The sequence below is a fragment of the Pagrus pagrus genome (genome assembly GCF_965226575.1).
Source record: "Pagrus pagrus genome assembly, chromosome: 4".
NCBI lineage: Eukaryota > Metazoa > Chordata > Actinopteri > Spariformes > Sparidae > Pagrus > Pagrus pagrus.
The window spans coordinates 19,864,883-19,883,191 of NC_140188.1; the positions used below are offsets into that span (position 1 = coordinate 19,864,883).

The window sequence follows — 18,309 nt, forward strand, 5'->3', positions numbered from 1 at the left end:
GTTATCGCTCCTGTAAAAGACAGTTGACAGACATCCCACTTTTCTTGCACACAAACAAGCAGCTGTGTCTGCACTGAAAACATCCTCGATTACGTTAACGCTCACGTCGTTATCTCTTCTGGGGGAAAAGAAAAAAGCTGAAATGCCAGCTTTATTCATTTTCCAAGAGGTCCTCGAGGTTTTTCTGTTGCACTGGCAGATTAAGAGGATTGGCTGAAGCAATTTATCAATCAGCGATGGTTATGTAACATCCAACTTTTCCCATAAAAACACTACGTCGAAGGAGACCAGAAAGCAGCAGGTGAAAGGGCAGAGGGATCACTGCGCTCCGACATCACCACAAAGAAACACAGACACGGCTCGGTCTGTATTAACGAGTTGAAATATTTATTTTAAAAACTGAAAAAATAAAAACAAACCCACCAACATAGTTTTAGTATATCATACAAAGACATATTTCAATGTTGCTATGTGAGTATTTGTTTCTCTTTGACTACAGTGTGAGGCAGTTTGAAAGGCTGGCTGAGCTGGTAGGACTACAGACACAGACCCGAGAGAGACCAGAGACAAAGAGACAGAGAGGTTAATAATAAAGAATATTTGGGCAAAAATACAACCAAACATCACTCAAGGTGCGCTCAATCCATCTTTCAAGACACTTGAAAATAGCATAAAAAGTAGGTTTATCTTTCTTTTATGGTCATTTTTTGAAATCCAAATCCAATTCATGATGAAATCAGGTACCGTTCTGCCTGGACCCAAAATAGTACTCGCTGTTTGGAGCAAACTCTGATTAATAAAAACACTTTTCTCTGTCATCTGCTTCTCCTAAAGAATTACTGGCAAACACTATCCGACCAGCATCTGTTAAATAAACCAGTGTCACAACTTCTTAGATACACAGCTGAAGCAGAGCGTCGAAACTAAGTTGTGTTAAGACGAAGAGAAAGACGAACTCCAGGAGAATCAGCACTGCCATCGTCAGACAGGAAGAAGAAATAACTCATCTCAAGGCGTGATCAGTCCTCTCACACAGTCCACTGGCAACAAGATGAAAGTCAGTCCATCAGTCTCAGTAGGAAAATCCTGTTAAATAACAACGTCTTATGGAAAAAATAATGACTTATATTAGTTACGTGTGGTGTTCGCGTGCACCTTTTTGTATCCCTAATTCAATTAAACTGAATCCTTACTCGGAGAGATGCAAAAAAAAAAATGATGCTTTTTAGATTTAAAGAAAGCAAACGATTATTTCCAACGATAGAAGGCTTGTCGTTTATATACACAGCTACTTGGTCTTGAAGAGGCGATGGAAAAGTCCACTGTGGTCCTTGTGACGCAGAGAGGGCTTTAGAAAAACTGCAGTCAGCAGGATCATGTGATGGACCCAGATAAATCTTGAAACACTTCATGAATGAAAAGTTTTGTGCGGCCTTCCCAAAAACTGACATTCAAGTTGGATCGGAAAACTTCTTTAGGACTTCCTTTTGTTGCTTCTGTCTCCAGGGAACGAGCGAGCGAACAGCTCGGACAACGCTGTCAGCGGTTCTTCGTGTGCTGCTGCTTCTGTAACAGATTTCTTGTGGCGACCACTGACATTTGTAAAAATATGCACCAGAGAGAAACTTTATTTAACAACTTTGCTGCCGGAGTTAAAGGAAAGAAATCAGCAGACCCCAAAGTGTTGTTGCTTTCCTCTGTGTAGAAACAAGTTTTCCTCTCAATCAACCTTTGTTTAACCAAATAAAAAGGGGAAAAGACAAAAAAATGACCCCATGCCCTTAGTGTTTCGCTCTCATCAGATCTACCCATGATGCACCGCTACCTCTGACGATGTAGCATGAGGTAGTTGGCAGTCTCGACGCTCGCGGGGAGGAGACTGTTGGCAGAAAAAAACGGCGCTGCTTTCCTCTTCTGAAACGACTCGTGGAGCAGTTTTAGGAGTTTCCACACGAGCCTCTGTCGAAAATAAAATGTACATAAAAAGAGAAAGGGGGTCGGGCTCAAGTTAACAGTCACAGGTCGTTACAATGGCGGAGAGGTGAAAGGCAGAAAGTCCAGTGAACCAGCCAGTGAAGCGGCATGGACTTAACAAGGTGATAACTCACAGTGAGAAAAAGAGGAGGAAGGAAGATAGAGACGGATAAAGAGCAGCTCAGCTCCGACAGCTTCAGAAGCTCACGACGTGGAACAGACTCGTTTTTAGTAGGAGAGCATGCATGCCGTCTATGTTACACAGAGACATGGTTTGGGGGGGGGCTGTGGTGGAGTAGAGCAGACAGTCACTGATCATCTCCCCTCTCGCTGCTGAGAGCTCGGCCCTTGTGCAGTGCATCCTGGGATGTCTCGAGTAGAACTTGTGCTCGTAGCGTCTCCGCTGGGGCTCCTCGACAGAGTGCCGTTATTAAAAACAACGGGGGGGAAAAATAAAAGACAATAAATACTCAATAGAAGGGATCCACTTCACAGTCCTGGGGGAGGCGAGGGGGGGAGGATGTGTTTCTTCCCCGCTCCGGCTCCTCACATCCATTTGTTCCACCCTTTGATATCCCCCTCCCAGTCCCCACCCGGTGCTGTCCTTTGTGGAAGCTTTTCGGACACGGGTGGAGGTGGAGAAGCAGGTTTTTTTTTTTTTTTAGAAAAGAAGCACCTTTTAATTTGGCTTAGATAACAAAAAGAAGAGAAGAAAAACAAGGGAGAAAGAGACTGAAAAGTGTGTGTGTATAAATAGAGAGGCAGGCAGAAGCCGGTCTTCTGGTGGAGGAGGAGGGGGACGACAGGAGCGCCAGGTCTCAACCTGTGCCTGTGGGCAAGAAGAACCATTTTAGTGATTTTCACAATTTTATCAAAGTAAATGTTTGGTAGCACTACCCAGTACATTTGTTGTACAGTTGCTGTCCTCTGTCCTCACCCTCTTCTCCCTCGTCCCAGCCCTCCGCTACCCCGGCGAGCTCGTAATGTTTCTTCCTCAGCTCGCCGAGACGCTCTCTCTCCTTCTGCAGACGGGTCTCCAGCTCCAGGACCAGAACCTGAGGAAACACAGACCCAAGCACACACACTCGTCATTTGGCTGCACTTTTGAGAAACAATTAATTATTCTTCTTTTAAACAAAAAAAAAGTCATTCAGGCTTAATTACATTATCTAATTATCTAATCTAATCCTCGCTGGTTCCATTATTTTCTCCAATTTCCCTCGTGTCTGTGGACGCTTTCTAAAAACCTTGTGAACAGTCATTGTTTACACAAGTCTTACTTAAACTCCTATGAGATCCGCTTCAAACTGCAGCCCTCTGTGCATTTACAACAATCGACCATGTGTGTGTGTGAGAGCAGGTCCAGGACCTTTCTGTGTTTTCCTTTCAGCCACAACACAGAGTGAAGTGTTCATGTGTGGTTTGAAATTCATCCTCTCAAAGGATGAAGAATGTAACTTCAGAGTCTTATGTGGAAACCTTACGACATTTTAGACAAACTCACACCCCATTAATCCTGACTAATTATTAAATCATTCACTCCTAAAATATCTTTCCTGGAGCTAAAACATTTTTTAGACACCCGGCGCTCAGCTGTAGTGCTTATCACGATGTACATCAGTGCCTGTCTGTATTCTGCTGCGTACCTGTGCATCCATCTCCTGTCGTTTGATCTGGGTGAGTGTCATGCTGGAGAAGTCCATCGTTTCTGGACACAAACAAACAATTCTGTTAAAACACCTTCAGAGTTTTGCTCTTAATGCCTTTAAAGTCAGAAAAGATAACAGATATAGCTTTACATAATGAAAACATCAATGACACTGTGGACCAACAGCGCGTTATTGAGCCAAACTAATCTTTTCCGGTCAATGTGATCCTCTCACCTGTCTCTTCTATCTGGGACTTGCCAGACTTGGTGGAGGCCACGACAGCTGCAGTGGCCTGTGTGACGCCGCGGGACGCCTGCTGCAGACGGTGCAGCTTGGTGCTGTCTTTGTCTGCTTTTACCTGGAGAGGAAGAGCAGCAGATATCAAAGCATTTAGGACATCCAGTCGCGGTCATTCTGCCATTTTCTTTGCATTAAACACAAGCGTGCTTCCCTCATAAGTTCACTGTATGGATGAAAAATATGGAGGACTGAAGCTGCCAAAGTGTAAATACATGACACAATAAATCAATTCTTTATGTATCGCTTTACATTTGAATAAAGACAAGAAAAGTATGTAAATAGGAGAATTAATACAAAGGTAAATAAATACAGAAGTTATTTTAAAGCTAAATATCATTATGTAACACCTAATAAATACATGTATCTTATATTCACATTATTTTTTGTGCACTGAATTCATTTATTGAGCCTTTTTTTATTTATTCATATAGACTTTTAGTTTTGGCAGACTGAGTCCTCCACAGAAAAAGGGGCTACGACCTGTTTAGACTCCACTGGGAGATGATGAGCGTGTTCGTTGCTCACCTTTGAGGCAGCCACTAGCTGTGCTGTGCTGGCAGCTATCTCATGTGAACACACCATCAACTCCTCGTACTTCCCTTTGCCCTGCACCACCAGATCAGCTGCGTCTCTGGAACGACACGACACAGAGCGCAAAATAAACTAAAGGGGAAAACAGCATCAGTGTTATTTAATGTGGAGGCCAAGACCACAACAGAGTGAGAACCAGCTGAGTTATAAATGACTTTCCACGCTTAAAACCTGATTTACTGTTTTGTTTGTTTTCCATTTATTTCCCTGAAGGTCAACAAATTGAGAGAGACATTTAACATTCACAGAGGCGTCACAGCTGCTTGCATCACATTTTCCCTCTGCTAACTTTATGAACTTCAGCACTTTTATCTGTTTAAGAGACTCGGGGGAGGACTGTTACTTACACCATGACCGTGGCGCCCCATCCCACTGCTTTGGAGGCAGAGATCAGGCCCTCGGTCCAGCGGGAGTTCTTGGCATAAAATTCCTTCATGGAGGCTGCCCCCTGGTGGACAGAAGAGGACACAAATATTACAATAAAATACATGATTATTTTTATTATCTATTGAAAACAATTATCTTCTTTAACTACATAAATGTTTAGTCAGTCAAAGGCGACATATTCAGATGTGTGGCAGTCCAACACCAAACAATATTTATGTTTACCCTCCAGTCAAAATCTTTTTTCCTTCTTGTTCCTACAGTTGAATGTTCGACTTCACTGTGTAGAACGATGTCTGTGCAGAGTTTGAGACTGGAAGGTGGCTGAAAGCGTAAATTGTCTCTGTGCTGAGATTGAGATACGACATGAAGTACTTTTTATTGGATGTGCAATATCTGTCTTGTTGTTGTGTTTTTCCACATTATGTGCTGCTTGTTTGGATATTGATTTTTTTGTGTTATTATTTCTATGGAGGCAGCTTTATTTGGACAGCTTCAGAGTCCACGGAAAATTCTCTAATGACGAGAATAAAGTATTTTTATACCGTACTGTAAAGTATCTTACAGTATCGTTTGGTGTGGAGGGCCTAATGGTATTACTACTATCATTATTATTATTATTATAGACATTAATGTATTTGTCATAGCTGCATATTTGTTCAACCGTAAAATACAAATAACAAATTTCCTTGGTAAAAGTGTCAAAGCTCTACTCTGAGCTGCATGTTTGGAGAAGTCTGAAGACAGAATTATAAAATCGTGCTCTGCTAAATTTGATAGTAATAATAAGACCCACATCAGTTCCTCACTGTTAACTTTACGGGAGAAGAAAAGCCGCAGTGTAACTCACCCTGCCGCCCTCCACGATGTCCCTTTGCAGATCTTTGGAAGACAGGATGAGCTCCTTGATCGTCTGCATCAGCTCTGTGCAGGAGGCCAAAATCCTGCAGGGGGCGACAGAGCAGAGGACACAAACGCTCACATACTGTAACTGTACAGCTGATACTCATCTATTTTAATAGGAAGAATAATATCACGAGGCCTGCTCAGTGGTGTGCATGCAGATATATTAAACTAATTTCAGTCAGGTCTGATCAGCTTGTGGCGAAGAAATATCCCCCGAATTGACAGAGAGAGGGGCTCCACTTTTAAAATAGCTGTTTGTTTCCCCACAGTCTAGTTAGTGCATGACCGATGCACCACTGACCTAAATTCTCGAATACTCAATGAGGCATTTGTAGCTGCAGCGGATGTTTGTTTTCTTTTTCATAACTATCTCTCACAGCAGCGGCGCAGCAGCTTCTGAGAAAACAATTTCTTTGGTAACATTATAATTAAGCCAGTGGGAGAGAAGAAGTAAAAAAATTAATTGGCCGACTTTGCACACAAAGAGATTTATTACACAGACCGGATGAATAACACATCGCTTTCTCTTCTGAGTTTAAAAATGAGAGGATACAAACCTAATTACTAGATGACATGCATGCTTACATCAGTGTGAACTGGTATTCCTGTTTGTGGTTCGGTGAAGATTTATGTGCAGGCAACAAGATCACTGATGGTTAAGTTTGGAATTTCTTTCCCAAGAATGTAATCAAGGGATTTGTGAACTTCCTGGAGCTGTTAGCGGCACAATATAAATAAACCCATTTGGTGTAAGATGTCTGTGATGGGATAATAGTTTGTGCGGCCGCTTCAGTGAAAAAGTAACTACAATATTTAAACTACAGATTAAAACAAACATTGCGTGCCACGCCGGCTTCAGACTTCACAGTTTGCGCCGTCTCTGCGGCTGAACTGATGAATTCCTTCGCACATCAGCCGTCAGACTGTGACCGTCTGCATCTGCCCTGACGGATCATGTGACTGCTGCCTTTGCTGAAAAGCATCTCTAGCCCCAAATAACTGGGTTTGGTCTGCTGTGTGCATCTGTAACTGGTGAATCGGTTCCTCAATCTTCATATATTTTCAGCCACTTTAATTTCTCAGTTAAGTTTCTTCTTTAATCTTAATGCTGTGAGCGAAGATGAAGCCATAGCAAGAAGAAAGTCTGAGGGTCAAGTGTGTTTCTATTCCAGGAAAATGTGATAATGAGGTCGATCTCGTTCTGAATCTCATTTCTATGCAAGAATCTTTAAGTGTTCAGTTAATTTGAGGATTAAGCTTCAGACTTTTTCATCTGGGAGACAGTCCGTGGTGCTTTGGACCCTACTGGGACGGTAAGAAGTGATTCTAGTCTTTTTCCCCAATCTGCGTTTTACCTCTCGTTGACCTCCATCTTGATTCCTGTATCAACTGCTCGAGACTTGTTGAGCATTTCCTGTTGGGATCCACGGAGGCACAAAGGAGACAAAAAAAGACACTTTGAAGTTAATGCTGCTGGAAAGTGAAACAGGAGGCAATGTTTTCACACAGCACATACAAATACACATCTGCCGTCAGGTGACCACAGCTAAAAACACACACACACACACACAACCACAGACACACACACACACACACACACACCTCTATCCTGGCAGCTGCCGACTCCACAGCAGCGGAAGTGGCAGCCATTTCCTGCTCCACGAGATCTCCCAGCTCCCCCTGCTGCAGCTCCAAACCCCGAGGACGCAGTTTCTAATCAAAGAAACAGACTTAAGTCAGGATTAAAGCCAAATTTAAACAAGCTTCGGCCGATTTTACATTCACAGTATCAGAGTACAAACATCAGTATGTGTGTGTGTGTGTGTGTGTGTGTGTGTGTGTGTGTGTGTGTGTGTGTGTGTGTGTGGAGTATGGACCTCTGCGGTGGCCAGGATAGCCTCCAGTGCTGCCTTCAGCTTGCTGTTGTCTGCCGCAGCCAGGCTGTCCTGCTGCTTCATCTGGCCCAGCAGAGCCAGAGCTTCTGCCCCGCACGCCTTCACACTCTCTGACAGGGCTGACAGGGACAGAGACAAGGACAGGGAGGACACGTGTGTTAACGCCACCAGAAAACACAAAGATACGCTGAAGGAGAACCATCAACACGTCTGGTTTCCTGATAGATTTAATATATAGATGCATCTTGAAGTGTTAAAGCCAACATGTTTCATTATTTACTCTCTGTTTTCTTTTAAAATATCATGTTATGTCTTCTGTAAACTATGATGGGTGACTGTGCCACCAGTGGCTGCAGCTGCACTGATAATTATACTGACATCCCCTCAGGCAGAGTGTCAACTAACAGCTGAAGCAGCCACACTGATGGGAGGAAGAGGGGAAAACCAAAACTACCTCGACAGCATCTGTCGACTACAGCCAGCTGATATGCATCTCACTGTACTTTGAAACGCTGCGTTCAAATGTTTCAGCGAAGTCCGGACGAAGACAAGGTCAGCGCGCTCCCCATCGATTTGCCACAGACGCACCATCAGCTCGACCCAGTTTCAATCCGACGTGTTTGTTTTTGTTGCACTAATAATAGCGCTGGCCAGAGCTCCATTATATTTCAGCATGTTTCGACTTGCTCAGGCTGCTAATACCCCAAGAGGGCGAACCCTGTAAACATTACTCCTGAATGAAGTCAGCAACTCAGTTTTTAACTATGCATTTTTTGGCTGAATTTCTGAAGAGCTGTTTTAATCACAGTGTGAAAACTGGAGCAGGACATTCAGATTTATAGATGGATACACGGTACATCTCACCGAATTAAAGACTCAGTAGTTTCAACTTACACTGGCCAACCTTACTGTGTACATGCAGCATATCAAGAGGTACGAACTCCCCACAGACGTGTCAGAACACGTCCGTGTCTGGGCCGACTGACTCGCCCACAGATTAACATCAGGAGGGAAGAGGAGAAGACAATCTACTCATCTCTTTGTCTCCGTCACACATGCGGGCGTAGAGCTTACCATCAGCCTGCTCCACAGGCACCATGTGGGAGGTGGCACTACCCTGAACGATGGTGTCGCCCACCAGGTGGCCGCACTGGGTGACCACTCGCACCAGATCGGATACACCTGGACAGACAGATAAAACATAGATATGTTCAGAAAAAAACCCCAACAGTTGATAGAAACATTTAAACAACTGCCTCAACATTTAGGAGCGACAGCAGCAGCTAATTGCTCATTAGCTAGCAAACATTCTCACCTGTGTTGTCAGCAAGGAAGGCCTCTCCGGCCGAGTGGAGTCGCTCCATACAGTCTAAAGAGGCCTGACATCTGGATGCCAGGTAGTCTGCGGAGATAAAACAGAGTGAGACTGGAGCTAAACATGCAAGCATGCATACAAACTTCACTAATCACAGTGCTAATTAGCATCCAAACACTGACTGAGAGCAGCAATCAAAGCATTCGTTTCTGACCCGCGGAGCTGGTGCAGCTGATGTGTGCCGGGTCGTCTATCTGAGCCAGCGAGTCCTGGATGATCTTCTCCGCCTCCTCCACAGCTCCCTGCAGACTGGACCATCGAGCTGCGATCAGCTGGCTCTCCAGCGCCTGCTCCCTGCTCTCCTGTGGACGCAAACACACACACACACACACACACACACACGGTTGAACTTATCACACCAACCTTTATTAGAAATGCCAGAGGGTCCATATGTCAAATATTCTCACAGGTTCCCTGAAACATCTGCTTGATTTATTTGCAGCTAATTAAGAAAGTTAATGAAGAGAGATAATTGAGACTTCACCTTCTCGTTGAGCTGATTCTGCAGGGCTTCCGCCGTCTTCACGCCGCTCTCCCGCTCAGTCGACAGCGAGCTCTGGACTCGCTCCAGCTCCTCCCCTCGGACGGCCAGCTCCGCCTCTACCTTCGACAAGGACTGCACCAGCTCCGCCTTCTCCGTCTCCAGGGCGGCCAGCTCCGAGCTCAGCACCTCACTCGACTGAAAGGTGAGGGAAGAAGAGAAGTGAAGTGAGTTGGAGGCCCAATGGTTCGGATAATATGTAGCTGTCATGAGATCCTCAGCCAGCCAGAGGTTCGAGGTTAAGTTTACAATCAAACAAACACTGGGAAGTCGTGGTTGTGCAACTTGGCACCAGAGTGAGGAGTTACATCAGAGCCTATTCACAGGAAGTATATGAAATGACATTATTTGGACCATTAACTAGCCTCACTTCTGTGCAAAGGAGTTAAATAATGTGCATCAAAGTGTTCTGCAGGTAATAAAGAGAGACTTACAGCCTGTGTGCCAGCAGGTCCGACAGAGAGGGAGAAACGTTGAGAGGTGAAGGAGAAACAGAATTGTTAAGAATATGAATGTAAACCGCACTGCAGGAGATAAAGAGGGGGAGCTGGACACTGAAGGCATGCGACAAGTAAGACGTGGGCTGTGTGTGAAAAAGGATTACGGAGAGATGGAGGAGGAGGACAGAAAATGAGGGAGTTGACAAGTAGTGGATTCAACAATAGGACGTCAGGAGTGGGAGGCTGAGACGGATGAGAGGTACGGGGAGCGGGACGGGGAAGAGTTGTGACGGTTAATAGCATCAATTCGTGGCTTAATTTGATTTCTGTCACCCACTCTAAAATATTTCTGTTTTGACAAGATTTCACCACTTCAGTGTTTTCATTCTGGTCTCTTCTTTTAAATAAAATCCTCCAGGCGCCTGTTGGAAACATCTGCCCGGCTTCTCGGCTGCGCAGGGATGACAAACGCAGGGCCGCAAGAGGTTTGAGAGGAAGAGCTGAGGGTGAAAACTACCGTGCTACTGCTCATAAAAGGTTTCCCCCCACGCTGAATCCACTGACGTCAAAGATATGTATTAGCATATCAAATCTGTCAGAGAGCGCTTGAGATCCTGCTGGAGGAGGAGCAGTCGGTGACTAAGAGGGGAGATGACATAACAGGAGACAAAAACCTGAGATGGAGGGAGTGACAGGTGTCTTACAGATGAAAGACAATGACTCGAAAGACTGTTGCATCACAGTGAGGATCCTGGATCTGTAGTTTTCACAATGTCAACAGTTTGATCCAGCATACAAACTAGATGCATCTTCATTTTCACTTGAAAGGTTATGTCACGATTACCGCTGCAACTAACTAATCATTTTCAACTAATTTCGTCATATCAGGATTAAATCGATGAATCGTTGAGTCTATAAATGTCAAAACCGTTCCAGAGCCAAAAGTGACGTCTTCCAATAGGTTTCATAACACAAAGACTCTTAATTTATTATCAGAAATGACAAAGAACGGCAGCAAATCCTCACATTTAAGAAGCTGGAACCAGCAAATGTTTGACATTTTGGCTTGAAAAGTGACTGAAACATTAATCGACTATCAAAATAATTACTCTTTTTAAAAAAGAAAATTGACTAACTGTTGCAGTTTCAGTCAGTGACGGTAAATTTGAAACCTGAGTCTTGACATTATGATCCCTGGTAACAATCTTAAGACCAGGTGACATGTTGCTTACAGCTGAACTGACTGGATGATGACACCTAACGGACTTAAAGTGTGTGCTGTGTTTACGCTCTAAGCTAAGCTACTTCTTGAGTTTTGGTGAGGATGGCTGAGCGTGAGCAAAGATAAAATCATCTGTTTAATTTTGATTATATGTAACTACAAGTATTCATCAGTCCAAACGTGTCGTGTATTGAGTGAATTGTCAAAGTTGTATAAACAGTTCAGAAATAAACGTAGTAAGTCTGATGTAAGTGAGAGTGAGAGCTACGACTACAATAAGAGTGTGTAAAGTCGGCAGCCTTATTATAGATTTTCTCCAGACTGTGCTCCATTAGGATCACACAGGTCTGTTAGTCAGGCTGAAAAATGTCACGTCATTAATCTTTTCATACGCTCTTGCAGCTGCCGCTATTATCCTTTTTTAAATTGGGATTAAATCAGTTCACAGCAACTCGGGGGTCTTGTTAGCAGATTGAGGCTAATCCTGTATAGATTAAGAAAAAAGAGTGACCTGCTGTGACGAGGCCATGGTGGTCTTCAGGGACTCCAGCTCCACCCTGTTGGACACCAGCTCCCTCTGGAGCTCCTGAAGCTGATGCAGTTGGTCCCTCTCCTGAACGACAAAAGTTACATCACTCTACAAATCACAATTTCTCAGTTCTCACTGTTGGTCTCACAGCAAATCATCTGGCTGCACCGCAATATTTGTCTCACACTCACCTGTCTGTCTGCAACCTCCTGAGCGGCCTTCACCTTATCCTGCATCTCCCTCCTCACCTCCTCCACTTCATCCTGAGCCGCCCGAGCCACCGTCATCTGTCGGGTCACCTCTGCGTTCTACACACAAACACACACACACACAGAAGGACATGGGACACAGGTGCAGACATGCAGAGACATACACCAAAATAATCAGGACAGAGGCTGGGACTTCAGCCTGGGGGAGAAATGTTTACGGACAGCAGGAGGACAGAACTTAAATTAACTTGTACGGTTTTATTTAAAGGGGACAAGGACACGGAGAAGGATTTCATGGACATGAAGAAGAAATACGACTTTCTCACCTTCCTCAGCAGGTCTGCATGACTCTGAACCAGCTCTGTGTACTTCTCCTTCAGTTTGGTGTAGCGCTGCTCGTTGGCCTGAGCTTTTTCTGGTTGGAAACACATGACAGAGACAGAGACAGTTATTAGTTACAGTGTCAGATACTTCAGGTGATTTAATCTGATTATCTGCATTTTTTTGTTCAATTGCTGATTAAAATAAATGATTTTTTTTAAAAACCCAACAATGAGACTTTAGTTCTGATGCAGCTGCCGCTTTCTGTGTGTACTGTCGCTCATGTCCCGCCCACAACATTATCTGATTGGTTACACGGCAGGAGTAATAGTCCATCAACACTAAATGATCGAAGTCGCCAAAATAACTAGTAACTGAAGTTATTGAATAAATGTAGGGGAGTAAAAGGTACAATGTTGGCCTCCAGAACATTGTGTAGTGGAAGTGTAGAGTGGTAGAAAATGGAAAAACTCAAGTACAAGTACTTCAGAATTGTATTTGAGGAAATACGTTATATTTCATCGCTGGTTATTTCTTCATTTTGGACACTAATATCTAAATTTTTACTGCAAATTGGGCCCAAATATCGGTTTGACTATGATTGACTATTTTGATTGTGATTGGTATCTTTCTGGCTCAGGTCTGTACAGCGTCAGTAGCTTGACAATGTGACGGAGAAGTGTCTTACTCTCTATCTCCGTCAGGCTCCGCTGCTCCTTCTCCGTGTCCTCTCTGACCCTCCGCAGGTCCTCCAGCTCTGCCTTCAGGAACTCGCTCTCCCCCGCAGCCTGCAGCCTCAGGTGGCTCTGCTCTGCCAGCTCCGCCTCCAGCTCGCTGACTCGCCCCCTCAGCGCCTGACACAAGCGACCGCTCTGATGAAGGACGGCGAGGGAGAGAGGTGAACAGCTGATTCACTTGCTTCTTAAAAGATTTATTTGCGAGCGAGACGCGACGTTTGAGAGCTCCTCACCTCCAGCCTGAAAGACTCGAGCTCTTCTTTGAGGGCCTCGATCTCCCTCGTCAGCTGTTCGATCAGGCGGTCTCTGTCGGACACGGACACACCATCAATCAGAAGTGATCAGATAAGAATGAAATTCGACTTGATTTTGGTCAAATCATAATGAGACTTTTTCGAGCCGTACTTGTCGTCCTTCCTCATGCCGTTCTGACTGTTGAAGTTGAAGGGGTCTATCGCCGCCGAGGTGCCAAACAGGTCGTCAAACTTGGTCTCCACAGCAGGCTGGAAGTTTAGAAGATAAATTAAGACAGATCCAATGAGAACAATCTAACGACATACAAGTAAAAACATCCATACAATCCACCTCAGTGGCCTTATAGTTTCATGTCTTGACCAAACATCTATAATCCAGGTGTTTTGCAGCTGGATTGTGGCTCCAAAATGCCATCAATTACCTCATCATCTCCCACGTTTATAAGTCAAATATATTATTTTTGGCTAAACTTAGCTTCATTCAATATAATTAACACCAGGACATGACAGCATGACTATACACCAGATGTGTGGAGAAGAATCTAAAAGATATGAGGTTCACCGGGGACTTTATTAATGTCTGCACTGCTGGCAGGTTGTTTCCATTTTTATCTCTCTCACTTTGCATCTGTTCCCTCTCGTCTACTCCCACAAACACACCATTCACCTCTCATTTTCTTATTGCCGATTGCAACATGTGAGCAGGAGAGTCACGCATCTACAAAACGCTCAGTTATACTTGTCTTGCTTAGTTACCGGCAGCACGGGGACGTCTGTGTCCACCAGGTCTTCCGTCTCCACCACGTGCTCCGACTCCGGGGACGACGACTCGGCGGGGATCACCACCACGGGGCTGATGTGCTCCGACAGAGCCGACGCGCGCAGGAAGTTAGGAGGGTTCTGCGAGAAGCGGGATTTTAATCATTCGATTATTTTGTTAGCTCTGACCAAGCTTTCTGCATAATGTATGGAAGGATGTGAGTAACGCAGCTGGAAGTGTCCCGAAAAAGTCTTTCATCTCGGTAGTAAAGGTTAAAAAGTCATTTGAATGTTGAAATTTATTCAACTGAACAAAGCGTGAAACTACGATAATGTGCACGGCATGGAAATAAAGACATATAATAAAACATAAGATGTGAATGATGAGAGAGACTTAGATTAATTAACCATTTGGTAAACAGAGGAAAACAATCATCTTGTGTTTGAGGTGTGTTTAAGTCTCAGTGAGGGCGACCTCACCTCAGGCAACTGTGGGATCTGAATCAGCCTCTTGAAATACTGCAAGTTACTGGAGCGATAGAACAAACTCTTTAGCCTGAGACAGAGAGGCCGAGAGGAAAGGAAAATCAGTAAATCAGGAGTTGGACATTATAAATGAATTCATCATGGTGCTCAGAGCTCAGTCCACAGCGTCACGCTCAGTCAGTGAGTACGGAGAAAATGTGACCGTCTGCGTTTCTGTCTGCACTGTCGTACTTCTTAAACTGTTCCTGGAAGCGATCTCTGTGGCCCTGGAGAGTGTCCGCTGGAAGGCCTGCGAGGAGACACATGCAGAAAGACAAACACGTCAGAGCTCAGACACCAGAAGCATTCAGGTATTCTGTGTATAATGTGACGTCCGAGTGCACACGCGGAGGACGGGAATGTTTTTGCGCATGAATTTATCAGCGTCTACTTCTCAGAAACTGGGAAAAGGCTTTTAGAGGCCGAACTGCATGCATTTTTGAGTTTATTGAGAGGAGATCTGAAGGTTTTAGGAGGCCAAGAGTCTGCACATTTATTTAACTCAGAGAGGAGCATCTGTCATCTGTGAGCCTGCTGATATTTCAGACAGAAACAGTCCAGGACTTTCTCCACATGATGCAGATATGATTTAATTTTACAATCACATTCTGCTGTTTAAATCAACTGAAATATACTTCAGCTAATGTATGAAGACAATAAATGTTCCCTTCAACCTTTCATTGCTTGTACTTATCTGTATCTGTAATTTGTAACTTTTAGAAAGCCTCCTGTGGATAGGTGTTGTAAACATAAACTAAACTAAATCATCATCATCATGGCTTGCCAATTAAGTCATGATTTAATTGGCATGGTTTGGGTTATTTAAAATCCAGTCCGTCTTTATTTCTGTCACAGTCAAGCGAAGCATCACTGACAACCGTAGCAATGTTTTTCTACAGTAAATGTTTCAGCTCTTCTGAACTTCTGAATGAGCTGCAGCGATTAGTTGATTACATTTTGATTAAGTTTAACTCCAATAATCGCTTCTGTAACATTCTAAGCGAACGGGGCAAATCTTTGCAGTTCCAACTTTTTAGATATTACGATTTTCTTCTTGTTTGTATCATATGCGTAAGTAAATTACTGTTATTACTGTAGTGACTGTTGATAAAACAAGCGATTAAAGGACGTCTCTTTGGGCTCTGGGGAGGTGTGATTGTCGTTTTTCTTTCATTTTTCATCTTTTATAGACTAAAAGATCCATCGTGAAATGATAATGGCATTACTATTTGCAGCTAGGGATGGCTATAGTTACAATTTTACTGCTACTATCAGTGATAAAAGTAAAAATACATTAATATATTTAGATTTAATCTAATTTAAATCAGATCAGCAGAGGAGAGGCTTTAACAAGGTCATAATAAATTTCCCCAAATCGTTAAACAAGAGAAAGTACAGACAGAGTATTTAATAATTTAGGGGCTTGTTTAATACCAGGTTTCGGTACCAATCCCTAGTTGCAGCCCTACTACTAACACTGCTAGACTTTAATGTTTTCTGATTTCTGATGGGAGGACTTACCGACATTTTAGTGAATGAAACTTCACCAAAAGTGGAGCAGAACAGGCTGCCCTTATTCATTAGTTTTAGGAAATTGATTACGCTTATGATCAAATACCATGAGCGTGAACTTCCCTTATAGATAGTTGTTAGTCATCAGGTTGAAACAAGAGATTTACAATCAAATTGTGCAGTTAGGATGTTTTTTTCAAATTAAGACATTTGGAATAAAAAAAAAAAAAAGGCTTAGATGTCTGACCAATAGTTCATTTTAGTGTCACAGTATGATGACTGTTGTTTTCTAGCTTTAGAAATAAAGCTCATAAAAAATAACACCCCCTGTGAATTATTATTATTAATAGGCGGCATTTCCCTTTAACTTGAAGGTAAAACATGCAAATCACCAAGACTGGACGAGCTCAAGGTTTTCCCAATCTCAACAAAAATAATTTAAAAAATGCACAATGTTTGATTCTTGACCAAAACCATCGAACAACCGTCACTGTGTGTTATTTCCACTGAGCCTGTAGTTGTGCAGTTTGACCAACAGAGGTGTGTGCGTCACTCACAGGAGTGCAGCTTGAACAGCAGCTTGACGGTGTAGTCGTACAGGTGGCTGCTGTCGAGGATGACTTGGATGAGGGGGGCCAGGCGACACTGACCCGCCGCCGTCACCGACACCGACCGAGACATGTCTAAGGAGCTGAATACTGTGAGGGGGGGAGAGACACACATACCTGATCAATACATGTAATCACAAGATCAATATGTGCCATCAGGTATCATTACAAACACACTCTCACATGCACACATCAGTGAATATTAATGCAATCAGGCTCATCCGTCATGAATTTTTCACGAGGCCATCAGGTCGTGCTGCTGTGAAATTATTTCATAAAACGGGTGAAAGCAACATGAAGCTCACTCTCGCTTATTGAGAAGAAAAAAAAAAAAAAAAAAAAGGTGAAGCAGAGAGGGAGCGGCAGCCTGAACACTGACAGGATTGTCTGACTCCGTCTCTGCCTCCATCATTACGCCACTGCTTTCATTTCCCTGCCACCCTGCTCACACCAACCCCAAAGCCAGAGGCCCCGAGAGCCTGTGTGCACTGCAGAGGTGTGGTTTCCTGCACAGCTAGAACACACACACACACCGCGCACACACACACACACACACACACACACACACACACTCACACACACTCACACACGCACACACAGGGACACCTCAGGCCTGGCCTCCTCACCCCTCGATGACGTGATGCTTTTAAAATACACCAGACCAGAGGCGGAAGCTGACGAGGGCTTTGAGATTTGGGTGACTCTAATGAAACATTTTGTCCTCAACACTAATGGGGTTTCTCTAGAAAGAGGAAGAGGAGGAGATAACATTATCCTCACACACAGAAACAAGACCGCAATTTCCTCCTCTTCATTCATGAACGAGAGCGTAAAGATTTTCCAGCGGTTCTCCAGAGCTCCTGGTCACATCCCCGGCATCTATTTTTAGCCCTGTCCATACTTTAAGGGCCTGGGATGACTCACCCAGACAACAACAGGGCTACGGCGCAGTATGTAGCCGCTGACAGTGATGTAGCAGACGAGGTGGAGCTCTGATGACGCTGTAGATGTTATTCTGTCAGTCAGAGAGCATCTCCCCGTCTGTCTTTCACCAGTATGTGTGTTTAAGTGTGTGTGTGTGTGCTCTAAGCTCAGCTGGTAGGACAGAGTGTACAGTCGGAGTGACTTACCGCCCAGGAAGAGGTTGAGCTCACACTCCAGGTAGTCAAACATCTCCACCGTCAACTGGAAGCTAAAGACAGAAAGAGAGGTGATTTCAACAAACACACACACACACAGGTCTGGTTATTAATGCATCACTGGAGTGTCGAGTCGCTGCTCGTATCGGATTGTCTTTTGTGTCACTCGACAAATCCAGAGAGATGGAAGTGCATCTCCGAGCAGAGCGGCGAGGAAGACAACACAGCATGACAGTCACGTCAAAATAAACCGTCTGCTCTGCGGCTGGGCAGCGTGAGCGTTTGCAGAGTGAGATGACGGATCGATATGTCTCAGGATTCAGTGTTGGAAAGCCACGTGGTCAGCGAACGTAGAGACCGTAGCCTATGTCGTTGCCACAGCAACCAATGAAGATACATTAGTGACGCCTGGTCACAAAAATCAGATCTACTCACTTAC

At 44.1% G+C, this 18,309-nt stretch overlaps 1 protein-coding gene across 2 annotated transcripts in view; it reads right to left on the reverse strand.

Moving 5' to 3' along the window:
• Positions 1-364: 364 nt before the first annotated feature.
• The window catches only part of hip1 (huntingtin interacting protein 1), a 45,908-nt gene continuing 27,963 nt past the window's right edge, over positions 365-18,309 (reverse strand). For both annotated transcript variants that reach the window (XM_084351597.1, XM_084351598.1), the window contains exons 7-31: positions 17,862-17,923; positions 16,681-16,821; positions 14,804-14,861; positions 14,567-14,642; positions 14,084-14,227; positions 13,479-13,576; positions 13,307-13,379; positions 13,025-13,208; positions 12,342-12,430; positions 11,998-12,114; positions 11,789-11,890; positions 9,559-9,753; positions 9,229-9,376; positions 9,015-9,101; positions 8,774-8,881; positions 7,682-7,818; positions 7,407-7,517; positions 7,160-7,218; positions 5,749-5,842; positions 4,862-4,962; positions 4,449-4,554; positions 3,858-3,981; positions 3,621-3,682; positions 2,912-3,029; positions 365-2,803 (exon numbers count right to left, since the gene is read on the reverse strand). In XM_084351597.1, coding sequence (XP_084207723.1) covers positions 2,793-2,803; positions 2,912-3,029; positions 3,621-3,682; positions 3,858-3,981; positions 4,449-4,554; positions 4,862-4,962; positions 5,749-5,842; positions 7,160-7,218; positions 7,407-7,517; positions 7,682-7,818; positions 8,774-8,881; positions 9,015-9,101; positions 9,229-9,376; positions 9,559-9,753; positions 11,789-11,890; positions 11,998-12,114; positions 12,342-12,430; positions 13,025-13,208; positions 13,307-13,379; positions 13,479-13,576; positions 14,084-14,227; positions 14,567-14,642; positions 14,804-14,861; positions 16,681-16,821; positions 17,862-17,923 — 2,605 coding nt within the window. In that variant the 3' untranslated portion in view covers positions 365-2,792. The remainder of the gene's footprint in view (positions 2,804-2,911; positions 3,030-3,620; positions 3,683-3,857; positions 3,982-4,448; positions 4,555-4,861; positions 4,963-5,748; positions 5,843-7,159; positions 7,219-7,406; positions 7,518-7,681; positions 7,819-8,773; positions 8,882-9,014; positions 9,102-9,228; positions 9,377-9,558; positions 9,754-11,788; positions 11,891-11,997; positions 12,115-12,341; positions 12,431-13,024; positions 13,209-13,306; positions 13,380-13,478; positions 13,577-14,083; positions 14,228-14,566; positions 14,643-14,803; positions 14,862-16,680; positions 16,822-17,861; positions 17,924-18,309) is intronic.